Raw genomic sequence first — 22,406 nt, 5'->3', positions numbered from 1 at the left:
TAGGGAAATAAGACATCCTGTCTCAAAAAAAAACAAAAACAAAAACAAAAAAAAAAAAACAAAAACAAAAACAAAAAACCAAAAACATAGAAAGGTAGACCTTGCCTGAGAACAGTACCAGAGGTTGACCTCTGAACACACACACACACACGTACACGTACACAGACACAGCTACAAATGCACATAAGCTCACACACACAGACATACATGCATGTGCACACACACATGCACACAGACACACACAGATGCACATGCACACACTCTCTCTCTCTCACATACTCTCTGTCTCTCTCACACACACATGCACTAAGATACACACACATGCATACAAGCTTACACATAGAGAAACACATGCACACTCCCTCTCACAGTCACTCTGTCTTTCACACGCACACACATGAACACAGACATATATATACAAGCTCACACATACACAGACACTGATGTGCACACACACACACACACACACACACACACACACACTACACTCAGGGATTCTTCAAGGAAGACAAGAAAATTCAGAGATGCAGACTTTCAAAACTGCAGCCCCTGAGGAGTTCCACCCACCTCATTCAGTACTTCTGAAAAGCAGTGCCTCAGTGCACTACAAGCAGGGGGCGCTGGCCCCCATATAGGACTCTGGGTATTCAAGATCCCTGTTCTCCACCAATCAGGAGGGAGAATGCCTGTGGCTACACAGCTCCTGGCTCCGCGGCTGTCCTACCCCTGGAAACTGGTTTTCTCATCTGTGCGGGGAAGCTGACTGAAGCATGTCCCAGATGCGATTCTGGTGGGTTCAGTTCACTGATGGATGAAGTGACGGTCTTGGCGATGGGGTCTGGGATTCCTCCAGGGCTTGCTTAACCTGGACCAAACCTCCTTCTTTTTCAGAGCACTCTTCACTTACTGTGATGGTCTGGGGAGCTCTGGGCTAAGATTGCATGCTAAAGGAAGCTTAGGTTTGGCTTTAGAAGGAACTGTGTATCATCTGTTTACACGCTCTTCCTGGTAACACCGAGGGTAACATCGTGGGGCAACATAGCAATCTCTGGTTGCTGTACTCAGGAAACATTCTGCATTGCCCTTTAAGTTTTCTCAATATTATTATTGTGGGAGTGAGTGGAAACGGGAGAATCAGAGGTGGGAAGCTACCATCAAACAAAGCAATGCCAGGAGGGGTTCCTTTCAGTTCTTGCCTGTTTTTACCACAAAGGCTGTAAAGGGCTTTCCTGAGAAGAGCCGAAGAAAATGGATCCTGGTTCCTTCCACAGGGAAACTTGTTTACCCCATAGCTTTTTTTAGAACCCATAAAAGTTGGTGAGCTTGGCTCCACCTCACATCCTCAATTCTTCTCCACTCAGCAAATATCAACAGGAAGGGGATCTTGTCAGTGACGACATTGCAAGCAGAGCGCACCAGAGCCTTAGACTGGCTGCCTTGTCAGAACTGGAGACCAGACATGATCTCAGGGGTTGTTTACAGAAGCAAACACGACTCAGAGCATGGGAGAAGACACTGCTAGCCAGGTAAATTGATTCTGTCGGGGACAGCACTGCTTTTGACGTGACTCCGATCAATTTACAGAGTCGTTTTGGAGCCGAAAAAGCATCCAAGCAGAAAATCATTTATGATAGTTGGTAGCTGATTAAACAATATAACTGTGAGGAAAACACACACACACACACACACACACACACACACACACACACGGAGAGAGAGAGAGAGAGAGAGAGAGAGAGAGAGAGAGAGAGAGCTAGTTTTAGAAGTGTGGCAGGAAACCAGGAGAGAAGTGTACCAACCAGATAGGAATCACCGTCTCCACAACGGCCAGAGAACTAGATGACAGTGGCTCAACAAGGGATGAAGAAGAGATGACCTAGATCCTCCTGGGGTTCTGGGGAGCCAAACATCTTCTGCAAGGGATGAAGACTCAGAACTAGCAATGGGTCCAGTTGGAAGGGCCTTGGGCAATACATCAGCAAGTTTGGGTGAATAACCAAAGAGGTCGCTGTTTGAGCAACGAAATAAACGATGCCATTATTGGACATCCGCAGAATGAAAGAAATACCCATTGTCCCCAGCTGATAGAAATGCACAAATAATGACTAAATAACAATGGATTGTGAGAGGAAGGGTAGGGATTCTCTCGGAGTTAGATACCCACTCATTACAAGGGGTAAGAAAAACAGAAACATTTGCATGAGGCAAACATCGCCATGACGATCCTTTAAGGTGGGAATTCTCCGTCCATCCTCAAATTAACAGGTGAGACTATAAACAAGCCAGAGTCTCTTTCCCTGGTGAGTGCTCATTACAGACTGGAAAACAGCATCTCTACAGAGGGGAACCTGGCAGTCAGACCTCCTAGGTGACAGCAGCGAGCCTGTCCCTGGTTTCATGTGCAGAAGAGTTGCCACAGTGTCTGTGGTGTTCTTATTCCAGACATGTCACCTCAATCTAACCATGAGAAGACACCAGCAAAGCCCAAAGTGGGAGCCAGGCTCTGAGGTGCTTGTTTCAGCTTCACAAGTGCCAAGGTCATGGAGGACGACAAAAGCACATGAGTTAGAACCACGTGAATCCTAATCCGAGTCTTCTTTCAGAAGAGCACCTTACTGGTGACCCGGAAGTATAAGTGAGGTCTGTGGGCAACCTGGAGCACGGCACCAATGTTAATGTCCTGGCTTTAATGCAGTTAGATTGTTTCTTGTCTTTTGGATTTAGGCAAAGCTTAAAACTGGATTAAAGGTGGATGGGTGGGCTGGCATCTCTGCATCTGTGTTGTTGTTGTAACAATTGCTTATCAGTGTCTGTGTTGAGGACAAAAATCATCTCTGCGGTCCAGACTGATCCATAAGTTAATACTGACCCAGACTGACCTAGAACCTGCATCAGTCTTCCTGCCTTAGCATCATGAGTGCTGGGATTACACCTCTAGATCTCTGTGTTAATTTTATTTTTATTTAATTTTGTGTATCTGTGTGTGAATGTGTGTGTGTGTGTGTGTGTGTGTGTGTGTGTGTTTAGGCTAGAGGTTGACATTGTAGTTTATGTTTTTAGACAGGGTCTCTCACTCAGCCTGAAGCGAACTGATTTGTGTCAACTGCCTAGCCATGGAGCCTCAGGCATCCTCCTGTGTCTGCCTTCCCAGCACTAGAATGATAGCCGTCCTCCACAAAACCCATCTTTTCCATGGGTGCCGAGGATCTGAACTCATGTCCTCACATTTGTGTAGTAAGATTTTAGTGATTAAGCCACCTCCTCGGCCCTCTGTGTTCTTCTTGACTCTATTTGGTAAGTTTAATATTATTATAAAACAAAAAGGCAAAAAGAATGAAGCCAAGCTTGAGTTCATCTGGGCAAGGCTGAAGGGTACTCATTTTCCAGCTGAGACCTGTAGAAGTTACTGAATGGAGAGGAGAAGTCTTACAGGTTAGCTATCTTCCTTATCCCTGAGTTTTAAAACCCAAACAGACATATCAACCCACCTTGCTTAGTTTTGTGAAAAAGAAGTCATGTCTACAAGAGCAAATATTTAGTCAATATTTTCTCAGTCCTTTAAATCCACAGGAGAAGAAACAAAATGCAGATGCTCGTCTGACTATCCCCCTTTAGGTCAATAGAAGTCATTCTTAGTCCTGTTTCTAGTGACCATCTCCTGCAAGATATTAATTCATCTGCAGAGAGAAACGCAATTCCCTCTAGCTGTATGGAAAGGCTTCTGTTCCCAATGTGCTTCTTCACTGGGACACCTCGGCGATTCAGAATAATCCTAGACCTGTGCACTCATGAGCTCAGCTGCCTCCCAGTAGAGTCCACTGCTCTGTGCTGAACCTTGGGACTGTGCTGGAAACAGACACCATTATGTTATCCAGAATGGGGACCCAATTACGTACCTCCCACCGCATTGCAACGGGATGTCATTTCCCAGAGTACCAGAGCCATGGAGTAGACATCTGTCTGCTTGAAGGACTCCACGTTTTCCAAATTCATCCTGGATTCTAGAACTTCGGGGGCCATGTATCTTGCAGTTCCCACCTTTTAAGATAAAAACAAAAACACAGAATGAAGCTCATAATTGAACTTCAATTTTGAGTGAATTTATCACAGAGGATTTGAGCTTGGGTTTCACATATACAGATGTTTTAGTTTGTTTCTAGAAGTTTCTTCCTTTTAGATAACTTCATACATGTATATGATGTATTTTTGATCAAATTCACCCCCATTATTTGTAGATGTAACTAAGGAAGTCCACAAGAGCCTGGAATAAAGGATAGCCAGTATTTACTGGTTTGGGAAGAAAACTCAAAATAAGAGTTGAGAGCCGTGGTTCTCTGTGGGGGCTGGAAGCTGTGAACCGAACTCCAATCATCAACCAAGAGAAAGCAAGGGGCTCTCACGCTTCCTGTTTGTGCTTACAGTACCTCAGACCATGTCTTTTTGAAATGATCCATTGCATTTGATTAGTGTTACTCATAAAAACATTAGTGGGGGCTTTCTGGGATCAGGGTAACTATCGGTGGCTGTACCACTGAAGACACGTGACTCCTCTCCTTTCTCCCCAGCAACCATCCATTGGCAACAGCTCTTCAGCTGGAGATAGGGTGGGGTTCTTTCTTTCTTCCTAGCCCTCTACCCTTCCTTCCTTCTTTCCTTCCTTTTTTCCTTACTGCCTTTTACTACTGATAAAATTTTAAAATTATAAAAAGACTGGGGTGATTATAACTTGTATAGGGTTGGGGGGTTAGGGTGGAAATTAAGTAGGCTCAGGGATCTTCTTTGAAAAAAAGGGGGGATTGGATGGGATAATAGGTATATTAGTGTGAGCTTATTCACACTAATAATAATAATAGTGAGTAATAGAGTGGATACTTGTGAGCTATTATTTGTAGACAGTTTACATTGGTATAGATGCTTGTATACTGATATGAATTCAAATTATATTTGTTATATTGAACATGCTCCTATTTCTGTTTACAATATTTGTACACCTATGCAAAGTTACTGTCATATTATATACATGCATGTTTCTACCTCTGCCTAAGACATTTTGTATATTGACACAATTTTATATATCTAATCTATATTTATCATATTGCACTGTACATTTCGGCCTCTGATCAAGATACTTATATACTGCTTACAGTTTGAGGTCACTGTACTCTTTGCTGCACAGTTGCTTAAAGATTGTTTAATATTTTAATATGAAGTCTTAGTCTTTAAGCTCTACAGTTTAAGTATTATAAGTCAATTAGCCCCTCCTGTATGCCTGCCTCCCTCCCTTCCTCCATCCCTCCCTCCCTTCCTCCGTCCCTCCCTCCCTTCCTCCGTCCCTCCCTCCCTCCCTCCCTCCCTTCCTCCGTCCCTCCGTCCCTCCGTCCGTCCCTCCCTCCCTCCCTCCCTCCCTCCCTCCATTCCTTATTTTATTTTTTATATGGTTTCATATAGCCCAATTTGGTCTCATCCTCTGTAGCTGGTGATTGCCTCGAACCACTGATCCTCCTGCCTCCCTTTCCAAAGTGCTGAGAGAACAGACCACACCCACTCTTTGGAGATACTAGGAATCAAACTCAGGTCTTCATGCACACTAGGCAATTACTTTGCTGACTGAGTTACAGCCCTGTGCAGATTCTCTCTTTTAAAAAAATCATAGTGCTGTTTTAAATGAGGAGAATTACACAGGCAGGCAGAACACATACTATTATTTTCTCTCTGAAAGTTCTTCAAAGACTCTAAACAAAACATGCTCAAACAAGTATCCCAACCCAGAGCCACTGATGTGATGCCTATGCCATCCTGCTATTGAGTATTCTTATAGATAACCTCAAGGGCCACAGCTGCGATATTTTAGATGCTTATATATTTCTAAAGATTTATTTAGTTTTATTTTATGCGGCGAGTGTTCGGCCTGCACCACATGTGCCTACAGAGGCCAGAAGAGGACTTCAGATGGCCTGGAACTGGTGTCACAGACTGTTGTGAGCTGCGTATGGGTGCTAGGAAGAAAGCCCAGGTCCTCCGGAGGGACTAAGGATCAGAGTCCGTGAAAGGCAGACAAACAGGGAGGAGGGCTATGACTAGGTAATAAAGATGGTGAACTTCTTCCTCACCTTGGGGACCTAATACAAAATACTGGCAGCTTAAAACAACTCCCACCAGTAGGCCTCTGGATGGAGGGTTACCAAGTTCAAGGACGTGCTGTAAGACAGTTGAGCCAATCAACCATTCTAACTTTCTTCAAACTGAGCAATGCTAAATTAGGGAAGGAAGAGCTGTCAGAGACGATAAAACCCCCAGTCCTTGAGAAGATGCTGGATTCTCAGTTTCCACATCCCCCCGTGCTCTGCAGGTCCCCTTTCTGTGTGTCTGCTGCATGTCTGTGTCTCTTCAATCCAACAAACACCTTCCTTCAATTGCTGATTCTTTCCATTCCTGTTTGCTGTTGTTCTGTCCCTTTTTGCTGTTATTTGCAATTTTTCTACTGCCACCTTTCACTCTTGAGGTTTTTTCTTACCTTTTAATTCTTTAACTGGCAGAAAAAGGAACCTGGTCAAAACCCCTAGAATAACACCCTATAAGAACAACAAATGCCCTTAGCTGCTAAGTCATCCTCCAACCCCTTACATGTTTATTTTTGGTTTTGCAAATTAGATATTTTTTTTTCATTTTTGAAACTCTAAGACTCTTGATGAAAATAATTGTCACTCACGTGGGTCACTTAAGGACCATTTAATTTTAATTTACCCCATGGCCTCTATGACATAATTTCATAAATCGCTGCTAAATTAAAGCCATATGAAAAGACCAAATCATACAATAATTTCTATGAATGTGATGTGTAGCTATATTCTGGTTATTTAGGCCTGTGATCAGTTTTATGATTGACATTAAACAAACACGGGGCTGCAGGGAAAAGGGAAAGCCATTTCTAAGGGAAGGTTTTCAAATGGAAATGTTTGATATCGCAGCAGTTATGAGTTCATCCATCCATTACTGTCATACAGAGGTCAAATAATTAATGCCATCTGTTTCAAAGAGTAGTTCTTATCGGCCTGTCTTAGAAGACATTTTCCTTTTTAACAGAGCGCTCTGGGAGTCACCGCCCCGACATACTGACTTGTTTGTGTCTCAGCAAGATGACCTCCGCCCTGCACGTGCTGCTAGGGGCAGAGCCCTGACAAGGCAAGAACCTCACAAGCGCGGTTCTTTCTGAGGAGGGTTTTAGAGTGTGCCCTGTTAGCCAGCTACAGAGAGCTGCAGTGTTCATGGTAGAGCCACTGAGTTAGTAATCAGCCGTCACTTGGGAAGGAAATCATCCGAATGTGCCTTCCTCAAAGGGTTTCCATTTGGATCTGGGACAATGCCTCAAAAATGGAATTACAGGGCTGGGAAGATGGCTCAGTAAGTAAAGCGCTTGCCAGACCAGCAAGAAGATAACAATTTAGTCCCCAGAATCCAGGCTACAGGTGGATATGATGGTACACCCTTGTGATTCTACCACTGCATGGAGGTGGAGCGGAGACAGGAGGCTCCCTAGAGCCATCTATCCATCCAGACCAGCCAAACTGGTGAGCTTCAGTGTCAGTAAATGACTTTGTCTCCCCAAACAAGGTGAGTAGCAATGGAGGAATAGATCTGGGCTCCATACACAATCCGTTTGTATGTGCACTGACACATACGTGTACCTGCAGACACACACACTGCACACACAGAATAACAGACAGTCAGATGGACAGACAGATAAATGGAACTGTTTACTCCTTTGACAAATACTTATTGGTCGCTTTCACTGCCTGGAATCATGCTGGGTATCTTTGGTAGCCTCGTAAGTGTGGATTTGGACTTCAAGGTCGTCTTCTAGAATCTAGAACCAGTATAACCACTAAGACTAAACAACAGAAAAGATGTAGTACAGTCATGTGAGAGGAAAAGTTAGAGGTAAGATGTCAACAGAGTTGGAAAAATGCTATCTATTAACGAAGGTAACCTAGTTGAGAGACTGTGGGATGGTGGGGACTGATGGGTACTATCATGCTAATTTTCTAGATCTTTTAATAAATCCCACAATGTAGAGCTCCTTGAGACAAGAGGCCAGGTGTGTGGGTCAAGAGGGGAGGTGAAAATAGCCGAGTTATGTGGTCAGCCTGGGTTGACATACATGCACACATGTTTGTGGGATATACATGCACAATTGAGTTTTATTGAGATGTAAGGAACGAGAAGATGGCATTTACAGGAAGATGGGTGGACCTGGAGGGCATCGTGTTAAGTGAAATAAGCCAGGTTCAGGAAGACATATTGAGTGTTGTCTATCCTGTGTGGGATTTAGAGGAAGAGATGGAAATGGAAGTAAGGGGTGGGGGGCAATGTAGAGATATGGAAGGAGAAAGAAGGCAGGGAAGAAAAGGGATATTAGGAAGATATTGTTTGAAGTTCTTTATGCGCATGGGTAGAAATGTCACAATGAAATGCATTACTTAGTATAACTTATTTATAGTATACTAATGAGTATATTAAATGAGGAGCCGGGAGATGGCTCAGTGGATCAAGTGCTCATTGCATAAGCATGAGGACCTGAGATCAGCTCTCCAATACCCATGTAAAAGCCAGGCACACTGGCGTACCTGTAATTCCAGTGCCTGTGGGTTGGGGTGGGGTCGAAGGAGCAGGACTCACCAATTTTAGCAATCAGTGAATTCTGAGCTCAGTAAGACAGCCTGTCTCAAAAAGTAAGGTGGAAAGCAATGAAGAAAAGACACCTGATGTCAATGTCTGATCGACACACATGCATGCTTGGGTGAGCGCATTGTGCACATGAGTATGTGTGTGTGCACATGAGTATGTGTGTGTGCACATGAGTATGTGTGTGTGTGCACATGAGTATGTGTGTGTGCACATGAGTATGTGTGTGTGCACATGAGTATGTGTGTGTGCACATGAGTATGTGTGTGTGTGCACATGAGTATGTGTGTGTGCACATGTGCACATGCATGCATGTGCTCTCTCTCTCTCTGTCTCTCTCTCCCCTAACCTCTCTCTCTTTCTTCACACACACACACACACACACACACACACACACACACACACACACACCTCTCTAATTGAAAAATTTCAGAGAGGAAATATGGGAACTACTTTTTAGCCAAAGCCTTTAAGATACCACCCACTTAGGGTGTGGTCTCATGTATTCCAAGTACAGTCAAAAAGCATGTGCAGCCCTCTTTTCTGCTGGCTTCAGTTCCAGTTCCCAGCACACTCAGAGGACTGCAGATCACTACCCTTACTGTGAGTTTATCCCCAAATAAACAAACCTTTGCTATATTCCATTCTGGGCTATTGTGGAACTCTTTGGTATGGCTACAAGGAAATGAAAGAAAAGGGTAAAGGTGAGGCCAAGCGTGGGCTTAGGGTCTGGAGTGGCAGCTCGCACTTACCTGCCCACTGTTGGCCAAGTCATCCACAGACAGAGTAGGGTCCAGACGCAGGGACAGCCCGAAGTCACACAGGCAACAGGTCAAGTCATTCTTCACGAGGATGTTCGAGCTCTTGAGGTCCCTGTGGACGATGGGCATCTTCGGCCTCCCACATGGAGTGTGGTCACTGTGGAGATGAGCGATGCCCCTGGCCAGGGAGCTGCCCAGCTTCCGCAGGTCCTCCCAGCTGATGACATGCCTGGTGAGGTATTCCTGCAGGTTGCCCTTGGCGTGGAAGGCTGTGATCAGCCAGTACTGCTTTCCCAGCTCTGTCTTCCGCTCCTCAGCAGTCAGGAACTGCAGGATGTTCTCGTGTTTCAGGTTGATGTCTGAGAAGATGTCCTTCTCCGTTTTCCATGATGTGTACTCCTCATAGGGAAAGATCTTGACAGCCACAGTCTCAAACTGCTCCGAGGTATTCTGCTTCAGCTTGGCCTTGTAGACCTCGGCGAAGCGGCCCTTCCCCACCAGCGTGTCCAGCTCAATGGGTAGCAGTTCCGTGTTGTGGTTGATGTTGTTGGCACATGTAGAGCTGATATCCGAACGGTCGTCCTCCAGGATGATGGCACAGTTATCGCTGAACTCCATGAGCTTCCGGGGCTTGCTGCTTTCCCAGGACGGGCTCAGCCTCTGCTGCCGGTGGACACGATAGCAGTAGAAGATGATGATCACGGCTATGGCAATCCCCAGTGGAGGCAGGAGGCTGACGCCAGTCACTTGGATAATGACCAGGAACAGGTCGGGATTGCTGGCTGTGTATTCTGATGGAGAGAGAAGGCGGGAGAGACTGATTAGGTTTGGAAAGTGTGAGCCACCAGGAAGCAAGTCTAAAACCATGTACTTGTACATAGTAGCATCGAACTGTGTCCATGGATACTAGATAGTGATTCTTGGCAGGGATGCTACATACTAGCACACCATCCATGTCCTTCCCAAGGTGAAACAAATCAGATCAAGGACACTGTATCAACCAAAGTTTGATACATAAGACACTGTTAGATAATACCGGCTCCAGGTCTCTTCTTCATCAGCAATCACGCACATGGATGGGGAAGACGAACTGAGGAGATGGCTCTGTTGAGAAAGTGTCTGCCTTGCAAGCATGAGGACCTGCACTAAACCCCCAGAGCCCATATAAAAATTCAGATGCTTGTAATTCCAGGTTTGGAGAAATGGAAGCAGGTGCATCTCCGAGGTTCACTTGTCAGCCAGACTAGCTAAATCAGTAAGGCTCAGGTTAAGTGACAGACCCTATCACATAAAGGGTACATGTCATTCCTAAGAAATCCACATGCACACATTAGCACACCCATGTTCCTTGCAGACATAAACACAAATCTGTGTATGAACGCACACGCACGTGCACACAAACACACACTCACACACACAGATACCATGCTGGCATAACATAACAGACTTCCAAAAGATCCTTTCTTTCTATGCTTTTCCTTACTCCTCAGGCACAGAGCTGATGGTTCAGGGTAGCCCAAACAAAGCAGGAGCAGAGGAGGTGGGAGCTTGGGAAGGGGCAAAGGTAATCCTTGCTTGAGACCATTCACTCAAATATCTCCTACTCTTCAATCTTCAGCTTAAAGGCCACTCTCTAAGAAAAGCTGGGGAAACTTAGGAAAGTGTCTTGTGTTACATAATCTTATGGCTTCTCTACCCTTCCCGTGTGGCTGTGTTTCTGTGTGTGTCTGCAGCATAATGGGAGCTGAGTAACTATATGTGCTGAATGAAAACAAAGGTCAAGGCACTGGGGATAGACAGAATGATGTAACTCCTGTTTTTAAGCAGTTGTTTATGTAGTGATGTGATTTAGCGTTAACCGGCTTCCTTCCCCACCTGGCCAGGGTTGTGTGTTTGAAAACTCGATTCCCAGCTGCTAGTGTTGTTTTGGAAGCTTATAGAACCTTCACCAAGTGGAACCTCACTCCCTAGAGGAAGAGGTTCTTTTAGGGCGAGTCTTGAGATGTGTAACATGTTTTCTGCTTCCTATGAATGCACTGTGGCCAGGTCCTGCCAGCCTGCTTTCATCCTGGGGACTGACTGTATCCCTTCAAACCGCAAGCCAGAATAATCTCTTCCTTCCTTAATTTGATTCCTTTCAAGTCATTTGTTCATAGCAATGCAAAAGTAACCAATTCATATAGAACCTGATAAAACTGTAGAGTGTGGTTCTCAAATGGTGGGTCATGACCCCTTTAAGGATTGAATGACCCTTGATGGCTGTCCAAGACCATCAGAAAACACAGATATAATCCCAGATGGCAAAATTAAAGACAGAGATGAAAACTATTTAGGTGCCACAGCAAATTGCAGCCCATATCCCTAGTACCTGTGGACATATTTGGAAGGGAAGGCTTGCTTGTCTCAGCTCTCCACAGCCAGCTCTACATGAGACACTTTGCCATGAAACTGGTTTGGTCAACTGACCTAACGTTCCTCTCAGGATGATAGGAGCTCTACAGGGGCTAGGTCATCTCGTACCATGGGGATATGCTGGCAATTGGCACAGGCGGGGCCACTCCCATGATTTCCTACGTTTGTGCTGTCGAGCGAATATTGCCTTACGTTCCGAAGCAGGCAGATTTAATCAGTTTTTATATAGCCTTGTAATCAAGATACTCCCACACTTTCAACGGTTGTTAAACAGATGGGGTGGGGAAAGGCGAGAGAAGCCTTCTGTGGATGCTCTTAATAGAGACCTCCCTGAAATTAACATCAGCTCTATCCTACAAGCCAGAAGTATTTACTATCTGGCACTATTTTTATAGGAAAAAATCAGCAGCCCCCTATCCTATAAATGTGGTTTTTAATACCCTGTAATATACTGGAAGGATTTGGACAGGCTTTACTTTTGGACCATTGTGAATATTCCTTTCCACATATAAGAAAATACAATTCAGACTTTTAACTATTGCCTGCATAATTTCTTAGCTGAGTCTCCAATGCATTAAAATGCCTGTACGAACTGTTCATTTGTTACTGATCAGTTTTTAATTTCTAACTACATACAGAGAAGGTTTTCCTTGTTCATTTCTAGTTCTTCTAAGTCTGGGGCAAGTACCCAAACTGAAATTAACATGTGACATTGACTGCAGAAGGTTCGAGAAATCCCCTGGCTGAAGGTCAGAAACGAAAGCTTCACTTTCCCCTCCTGTTTCCTGTGACCTTTCTCTTTTCTTTCTTTTCTAAACCTACACATAAAGTTGTACGTGTGTGGAGTGGGTGAATAACATCTGTCAATCTAGAAGCTTCAAAGAAGAGGCGAAGGGAGTCACAATAGCAGTCGAGGCCGGAAGGAAGCTTTGGGATGTGGCTGGATCTAAACAAGAGCTGCCCAGGCACGCCACCATGCTGGCCTCTGGGCTTCTCTATTAGACAAAGAAAGCTGTAGGTGTGGACACACGCAGGGGTCTCCTTGGCCCAGAAAGTCACAGAATGTGCTTCTTCCTGGCAGCCCCCAAGGAAGGGAGACTCCCAGACTGAGCACATGCCATGTGTTGGCTGGGTTCACAGGGTTTACATAATTCTCATATTTAATTGCTGAGGAAACTCTGCTGGGTAGAAACAGCTACGTTTTAAGACCCATGTCCCAGAGAGGAATGCTGAAGTTCAGAGTGTTTAATTTCCCAAGACTGACGCAGGCAATAAGCAAGATAATGTTTGCAACAAGCTTTATTGGACCAGAGCTCTTAGTCTTACGCCACAGTGCCTCTAAATGTCACACTAGTGACCCTGCTGAGAGCCAATGAAGAATGGTTTTAACTAACCTTTCAATTTGATACAGTGTCTGTCTTTATTGGAGGCTACAGCAAGTACTTTGGTGGCCATCTGCTCAGTGATACAATTACTTTTCTTTTTATGTATGTGAGTGTTTGCCTGTATGAAGACATGTGCACCACCTGCACACCTGGTGCCCACAGAAGCCACAAGAGAGTGTTGAATCCCCTGGAACTGGAGTTATAGATAGTTGGGAACCCTCATGTGGGTGCTGGGCACTGAATCCTGATCCTCTGTAAAAGCAGCCAGTGCTCTTAACAGTGAGCCATACTGTCTATTCTTGGGGGGTGCCAGCATCAAAAGGGCCATACCATCTGCACAGAGACTACTTCTCGTTCCCAGTTCCAAACCACAGTGAGGAACTGCCCCTAAGTGGGCATTTTTTTTTCCTGCTAAGGAGAAAAGGTTTTAACATGAGCGAGAATTTAGAAGCCTGCTGCAGGACCTCACACATATGGGAACTCAAACCATGCTTGTGAAACTAGTCTGACTGGTTGCCATGAAAAGTGTTTTATGTAACATAACATTGGAATATTAGAGCTAGCTTTGGGTAGAATTTCTTGAAGGTTCATTTTTTTTTAAATGAAGCTTTATGTTTGCAATAGCAAATATTCTTAGCCTGGGCTTTGTGAATGGAATTCAGTGGTCCTATGAACTCAGTGAGCAAAAGGCCCTAGCTTCTCTGACCTTTAACTAACATGTATCATCTATTTTTTAAGATAATTATTTAATATTTCATTGCATGTGTGTGCCTGCATGAACGTATGTGTACCATGTGTGTGCAGTACCCTCAGAGGTCAGAACAAAGCATCGATTCCCTGGAATTTACAGATGGTTGTGAGCAGCCGTGTGGGTCCTCTGCGAGAGCACTAAGCGCTCTTACCTGCTCAGCCACCACTCCTGCCCCCAAAATAGCACTCCGAATCATTTCTAAGTGTTTGCTGTACCCAAGATTATGTCAGCAGCAGAAATCAAAGACGTGTACACGCCACATCCTATCTGGAACAAACACCGTGACACACGCATGCTTTGCTTGTCACTGAGACATCTCGGTTTTTCTTTCCTTTCAGATCTCCTGTTAGACCCTGCCCAAGCATTACTATAGAAATATATATTCATCTATAAAAATGTGAGATCATTGCGTTTCAGCACGGCAGTATTTCACATGCATTTACAAGTCTCTCCGAGCAATTCTACAGACTTCATCTGACTTCAATTAGTCCGCAGTGCACATGCACAAAACAGAAAGCGCCCTTGGAAGAAGCACGGAGTGCTGGCCCCTCTGACAGTGCTCCTACAGCAAATTCAAGACGACCCATCTCCCTGGGATGTGGGTAACAGATGCTACAGGTAAATCTGCCTGGGTTGGTGTATGGCTTTCCACGTAAGAGACTGGGGCTTTTGCTGACCACTTTGCTGAGTCTGGGAAGGAGCTCCATGCTCTAGTGGGGAGCCCTCTGTGATTTTCTTCTCTGGAGAGACAAGTAGCATACAGTGATCTTTGGCAGGCACGATACTAAGCAACACATCCACAAACACTGTATGACCTACCTTCCAACAGTCCCGAGTCAGTTTCTGCTTTCCAACACTGTGGAGGCAGGCACTGGGCTGCTCACAGCATGCTTACTCAGTAGAGATCCCTAGGGCACTTTCCTCTGGTAGTCACCGAGCAAACAAATGAATGTGTCAGTTTTAAAGTACTAATTAAGGTAGTGACTTGAGACAGGATGCTTTTCCTTCCCTCCCTGTATCTCACCCTAGCTCCGCTTCCTTCCTGGTCACTTGCGTACATTCTTGTGGCTCCAGATGACCACGGGTGACATGTGGACGTCTTTGCACTTACAGATTCAGTGACATCTCTCCAAGGATCTCTCTAGATGTCATGTATTGTTCATCAACGTACACACCAGATCACCAAGATGAGTGGAAAAGTGCCAATGTCGCTTTCTAGAATGCAGTGACAATAATGAACTTTCACTACAAATACCTTCATTGGAATTGCTCAACTACTTTAAATTAACACAGGAGCCCATTTCTCAAATTCATTCTCTGTGTTCATCAGGTTTTCATCAAGACATAAATAACAACCAATTTAGAATTTTTGCTTGTTTTAGCTTTTATTTTTTGCTTTATTTTTTGAGACAGTATCTCACATAGCTCAGGTTAGCCTCAAAGACTGACTACAGCTGGAGATGACCTTGAACTTCTGACTCTCTAGCTTCAACTCCAGAGTGGTAGCAGTACAGGCATGCACCACCATTTTGTGGCGCTGGAGTGGAACCTAGGGCGTTGGGACATGCTAAATGAGCACTCTAGGAACTGAGCAGCGTTCCAGGCCTCCACTTGGAATGGTTTTGTCATCATGTTGACCTCATTATTCGTTTTTGCTAAGTCACTTTTACTTAAAACCATTAGAGAGTTTCAGTTTTAAGTTCTTTTTAGCCACTAGTATCAGATGTGGGCATGCCAAATGACATAAGGAGCCTAGGAGTCACTTGTTTACATCTCGTGTGTTTGTGTGTGTATGCCTCTGTGTGTGTACACTTCTGTGTGTGTATGCCTTTGTGTATGCCTGTGTGTATATGTCCCTCTGTGTATGTGTATACTTCTGTGTGTATGTGTACACCTCTGTATGTGTATGTCTGTGTGTATGTGTACAAGGCTTGGTTTAGAAATAAAGTTGTTCACTCTCCAGTCATTGTACAGAAGAGTACACCATGACACTCTTCCCTGAGTTTTCTTGTCAGCCTGTATAATTTTGTGGCATAGTAATATTTATCTTGTAAGGTAAAAGCAAAGAAAATGAAAAATGTATCTTTCAAAACTATTTACTTTTTTGGACTCTGAAATTGGCAGATTATTTCTCATCTTCAGCTAGACCTGGCCTTTCTTGTGGGACACACACACAACAGAAAGTTTTATGTGACCTTGAGGTTTCAGTGCTAGGGAGACTGTGAGGTGGAAGGGAGGAATAGAGACGGAGCAGCAACGCAGACCTGAGCCACGTGTCCCAGGCACATCACCCGTGCTCTGAATTTCTTATCCCTAAAATGAGACAATGATGTGGAAAGAGGGCCCAGAGTATCAAGTAGGATTTCCTTTTGGCAAGTGATAGGGACCTAAAAAGAAAACTAAACTAAATTTAGAATGTTCCATCTCAAGGTGTGATGGTCAGCTTTCACTGTCAACTTGATGAAACAATGACCTGGGGAGAGATTTCAATGTGGAATTGTCTACAGAGGGTAGGAATGCAAGGGGACTGTCTTAACTAAATTGCCTGTTGTGGGAAGACTCAGCCCTCTGTGGGCGGCATCATTCCCTAGGCAGATGCTCCTGCACTGTATGAGACTAGAGAGATGAAGCTGAGCACAAGCAATCAAGCCATGAGCACACATATGCATTCATTCCTCCCGCTCTTGACTACAGACATGAGGCAGCCAGCTGTCTCAGGCTCCTGAGCTCATTCCTCTCAAGGATAGACTGGAACCTGGAACTGTGAGCCAAGCAAAACTGTTCTCTACAAATTGTCCTTTAGCAGGCATTTTATCCCTGCAACAGAAACGATACTAGAACACAAGGGTATCCAAGGCACATTTATCCCAAGAACAAAACCTGGCCTATGTAAATTACTCTTCTGATTGTGTCCTGATTTTTTTTTCCTTTCTCAGTCCAATAAAACACAAATACAGAAAAGCACATAAAACAGGTGTCAAGATCAACGAATTATTGTAAGGCAAACAATCTTAAAACCACCAGTCTGGTAATAAAATATGTTTTCCAGGCATCCCATAAGTCTCTTCATGATCCCCAACTTGCCTTCAGACAACTGCCTTCCTTTCCCTCAAAAGCAGCACCTCCTCCTTGTGCCCGGAGCTGGAACGTCTTTGGGGTGTTTGTTTGTTTGTTTTATGATTTCCCCAGCAAAGTGGGCATGTGCAGCTCTCAGAGTGCTAACAGGATTGAGTGAATGTTGCAGAATTTCTATTCTTGGGGAATTCTAATAAACTATCCTACAATTTTAATACAAACCATGCCGAGCCTTACGAAACATCTGGTCACATATAATTGAGAAGAAACTATAAGACAAATTCTGAAAGTGTCTTTATTTTTTATTTGTATTTATTTGTATATTTATTTTGAGACAGGGTTTCTCTGTGTAGTCCTGACTGTCCTGGAATGAGTTCTTTTGACCAGACTGGCCTTAGACTCACAGAGATCCACCTGCCTCTGCCTCCTGAGTGTTAGGATTAGAGGTGTGCACCACCATGCCTGGCTGAAATTGTGTTTACAAAAGCAATGCTCTGACCTTGTTCTGGTCAGGTTTTATTGCCAACTTGACACAATCTAGCATCACCTGGGAAGAGGAAACTCAATTGAGGAACTTCCCAGATCATTTTGGCCTCTGGCAACATCCGTAAAGGACTGTCTTGATGGATGGTAGATGTGGGAGGGACCAGCCCTCTGTGGGCAGCATCATCCCTAGGCAGGTTGGGCTAGGCTGCATGAAAAGCTACCTAAGTATGACCCAGAGAATTAGCAAGTAAGCAACATTACTCCATGGTCTCTGCTTAGTTCCTGCTTGGGCTCTTACACTGACTTTGTCAGTGGTGGACTGTGACCTAGAAGTATAAGCCAAATAAACCCTTTCTTCCCAAAGTTGCTTCAGCTACGGTATTTATCACACAGTAGAAATCAAACCAGAACAGTCCTGCTCAATTTACTTGTGTACCTCTGTCTAAGAATCTCTATGTGTATCTATCCATGTATGTATGCATGTGTGCATATGTGTGTGTGTGTGTGAGCACACACGTGTATTTGTGTGAATGTGTGTGTGTAAGTTGTTAGCTAAGTAGGCAGGCAGGTAGGTAGACAGACAGACACACAGACAAGGGGAGAGATGGGGAGAAGGAGAGAGAAAGAGAACAAGCTCAGCTCTAGTGCTATATATGGACTTGACAGTTCTAGAGTTCACTTATCTTGCTGACCTCACCTGGATCTTTAAGCATCTTGCTGTCATGGTACAGAATCTTTTGGTACCTTGCCATTCAAAGTGAGATCCCCAGACCAGCATGTCGAGTGCACATCACCTAAGAGCTCTCTGGAAAGCAGCGTCTTTGCCCCCGCTCTAAATTATCACTAGGTCAGAGTGTGCACTTGAATGCTCCCTGGATGACTCATCCATACCTTAAGGTTTCCGAAGTACCTTGCACAAAGCTGGAGTCAGTTTCTTGGTATCCCGCCAGAGACGATGCAGTCCTGAAACTAAGTCTCTTAGTGGCGTCGTTGGCAGAGTGCTGGCGCATTTGTATTCAGACTGGCCCACAAGAAAACAATCCACAAGCACGTTCCAGTCAATTGAGCAGCAGAGGAGCATGGAGTGAGATTGGATTCCCCATTCATCACCTCCACGAAGAGCAAACAAATGCAAGCAAGCAATTAAAAGAGATTTTAATTGAACAACAGGAGAGTAAGCCGGCAGGAGACACGGGGCAACTTGAACTGGCATGGTGGTGACAGCGCTGCTAAGCATTCTGGGTAGATTTTGAGAATATTTCTTTTCCTGTAACGAGGGAAGAGGCCTCCTCTCTGTGTGCTTTGCTTTAATTCCTACCGTAAACATCTCAAAGCTAAGCCAACCTCCAGCTCCTCTCCCTACCCAACAGTCTCCTTTGCGTGAATTTCTTCTTGACTCCACTTTGAATACATGTTAGTCTAACGCAACAACCTCTTCTAGTTTACTCCTGGGACATGGGGGTTAAACCTCAAGCTGGTAGCCACAATTGGCACAAAGTTCAAATATTAGGATATTTCAAAGTCACCCTGTATGGGTGTTGGGGGGATACCTCACTTGGTAAAGTGCTTACTTTGTAAGCAGGAAGACCTGAGTTCAAATCCTCAGAACCCACGTTTAAAAAGCTGGGAATGATGGTCTGTGCTTGGAATCTCAGCACTAGAGAGACAGCAACAAGGAGTCTCTGGGATTTGCTGACCAGCCTAGCTTACTTGGTGAGCCGCAGGCCAGTAACAGAGCTGACTTCAAAAAGAAGATCAACAGTGTTCGAGGAATGGCATCTGATGTTGTCCTCTGACCTCCAGAAGCCTGCATCATCCTGACTCTATGTGAGCCCTTGTTGTGGCTAACACAGTCACCTTGGAAGACTCTACAACCACCTACAAGACAAACCTCTGGGCATGGACTGGATTAACTGAGGTGGGCAGAGCCATCCTGACTGTAGGTGGCACACTTCCATGGGCTGAGGCCCTGGACCTAATGCATAGGAGAGAGTGAGCTGAACATTGGGGGTCATTTCCTTAGGCTTCCTGATCAGGGTGTACTGTAACCCAGTTGCCTTCAACTCTGGATCTTCCATTATTTTTTTGGTCTCCAGTCCCCGAACCAGTCCCTGGGCCAGTCCCTGAGCCAGTCCCTTGGTCTCCCATCTCCTGCCTGTGCTTGGGAATCCTGAAAGCAGAGATGAACTGGCCTGACACTTCCTGCTCTCAAACAGTGGTTCTCAGTCTACAGATCAAATGGCCCTTTCAGAGGGATCACATACCAGATAGTCTGTATCTCAGATATTTACAGTACAATTCCTAACAGTCGCAGAACTACAGTTATGAAGTAGCAATGAAAATAATTTTATGGTTGGGGGGGTCACCACAATAGGAGGAACTATATTAAAGGGTCAGAACATTAGAAAGGTTGAGAACCTCTGCCGTAAGCTGTGCACCTGTTTTCTGGGACCTTCTTGGTCTTCGTTATCCCACCTCTCATTCACACTCTTAAGGTTTTTTTTTTTTTTTAAGGCCACAGATGCCTGTCTTCCCCAGACCCAGGGGCCTCACTGAACTAGCTTCTTACAATTAGTTGAAAATATAATCCTGTTCCTCTCAAGATTGGCCAGCCTAGATGTGAGGCTTCTTTGCTTTCTCCTGAGTCGTAAACAGAATGCTGGCCTCCTCTGTGGAGATGGTCTCTACTCACTGATGTCTCTGTCCAGGCTACACAGGGAATACAGAGACAGACACAGAGTCTAGCAGAACAGTCGTTCTTGTGTCTAGTGATTCTTGGTGTTGGCTACATACTGGATATCTTGGGGGATTAGAACGCATGGATAAGCTGGAACCTGCAGGAGGGGGCACAGCTAATCAGAGTGCATAAAACAACCGGGAGCTGGGCACGGCCACCACAGCAGTTATGTCAGCCTGGCCTGGGAAAATAGAAAACATTTAACACCTAAATTTCACATCCATGCTGTATGAAATGATAGGTTGGATTTGTCTGAAGTTGGAGTTACAGGCAGGCGTGAGTCACCTAAGTAGACGCTGGGAACTGAACCTGGGTCCTCTGCAAGAGCAGTAAGTATTTAGAACCACTGAGCCATTGTTCCAGCCCCATATATAGCTTCCTAAAGCCAGAAGGACAAATGAGAATTGTTTTATTAAAAGTCAAGAAGATTTTGGTAGTGTGTCTATGTGTGTGGGCAGTATGTGAGTATGTGTGTGAGCCGGTGCACATGCGTGAATGTGTATGTGTGTGTGGAGCTAAGAGCCCATCTCAGGTGTTCATTAAGAGTTGCCCACCTTGTTTTTGAAACAGTGTCTGTCTCTGACCGGAGCTTGAGAGATTAGCTGGGCTAGTTGGCAAGTAAGCCTTAGGGATCCTCCTGTCTCTGTTTCCCAGTGCTGGGATTGCAAGCAAATGTTACCAATCCACATTTTAACGTGAATTCCAGGGTTCCAACCAACTTAGGTTCTTATGTTTGCAAGGCGAGCACTGATTGAGCCATCTTCCCCAGCACTGTTAGCATTATTTTTAATAGATATAATTAAAAGTTATATATATGACAAAAGGTTTATGTAACAGTAGGCAAGAGAGGCTTACTCCCAGAGAAGGCTTTCAAAAGCCAGGTGACTGTACATAGAGAAGTTCAGATGTTCACTCCCTGGAATTTAGCCTGGTTAGAAATAAAAAACAGTCTACAAAATTTGCCAGCTTCTTGGAGTATTTTTTTAAACTATTATATAATGGGGCTCTCTGAAGTGGAATTCCCTCTGTATGCTGTGAATACCATTGGTTAATGAAGAAACTGTCTTGGCCTATTATAGGGCAAAAGAGTAGAGCTAGGCAGAGAAAACTAAACTGAATGCTGGAAGGAGGCAGAGAAAAGTCATGGAGCTGCCACCGGAAACAGACATGTTGAAACCTTGCCGGTAGGTCACAAACCTCATGGTAAAATATAAAGTAATGGAAATGGGTTAAATTAAGATGTAAAAGATAGCCAATAAGAAGCTAAAGCTAATAGGCCAAGCAGTGATTTAATTAATGCAGTTTCTGTGTGGTTATTTCAGGATCCTGGGCAGCCGGGAGTCTGGGCGGGCCAGGAAGCACACAAGTGCCCTCCTACTACAGACTCTCTAAAAGTAGCAAACACAGTCTGGCACCAACCATTTACTATAGCCTATGGGTGTGGAGTTTGTGAAACACATAGAAGGAAGTTGGGTGGGACATAAACCTGCAGTCAGTGCCGTAGCAGCCCTAGGGTCTGGTTGCTACGGCGGCCACTCATATCCAGTGAGTGAATCCAGGGCAGATTGTGCGCACACTGGATTGCCCTCCGCAATTACTCAGGAAGAATGGGTTCTACAAGTACATGCTCACAACCTCTGGCCATGTCTAGCTTCAGAACGCCTGCTCAGAAGGAAGATAATTTACAAAAGAGAGCTGCTTTACCTCACGCTACTTGAACTACCTCCTGTGCTGAGACTGACTGAGTTGCAATGCAGTTCATATTTTTCTTTGTCCGGACTCAGGTTTCTTTGAAGGACCTGGAACTCTAGCCAAAGTCTGCATACAAAGCTCCTTCAGCTCTGAGTCGCCACTCAAATGACAGAGTCATTGATTTAATCCATAATTTTCTTCTTCTTGCAACAACCATATTTCCACACCTATTTCTTCTTTAAAAAAATTTTGTAGTTGGTCCAGAAAGCAAATCTACCTTGTTACCTCTCAAAACCAATAGGCACAGCTGGAAAGCAGCTATTCTGAGGGCTGAGTGCACACTCGGAAGGCAGCATGTCACCAGAGGCCTGGGGTTGCCATGGTGCCACTTACTCTTCATGTTGCTTGCATACAAGACCTAAAAA

At 44.7% G+C, this 22,406-nt stretch overlaps 1 protein-coding gene across 2 annotated transcripts in view; it reads right to left on the bottom strand.

Moving 5' to 3' along the window:
• Positions 1 to 22,406, bottom strand: part of Tgfbr2 (transforming growth factor beta receptor 2) — an 85,755-nt gene that overhangs the window by 8,125 nt on the left and 55,224 nt on the right. For both annotated transcript variants that reach the window (XM_075964237.1, XM_075964238.1), the window contains 2 exons: positions 9,435 to 10,234; positions 3,897 to 4,038 (listed from right to left, as the gene is read on the bottom strand). In XM_075964237.1, coding sequence (XP_075820352.1) covers positions 3,897 to 4,038; positions 9,435 to 10,234 — 942 coding nt within the window. The remainder of the gene's footprint in view (positions 1 to 3,896; positions 4,039 to 9,434; positions 10,235 to 22,406) is intronic.

Source organism: Microtus pennsylvanicus, chromosome 3 (genome assembly GCF_037038515.1).
Source record: "Microtus pennsylvanicus isolate mMicPen1 chromosome 3, mMicPen1.hap1, whole genome shotgun sequence".
Lineage (NCBI taxonomy): Eukaryota > Metazoa > Chordata > Mammalia > Rodentia > Cricetidae > Microtus > Microtus pennsylvanicus.
Note: the sequence above shows the minus strand (reverse complement) of the source record. Positions and strands in the feature narration are given on the sequence as shown.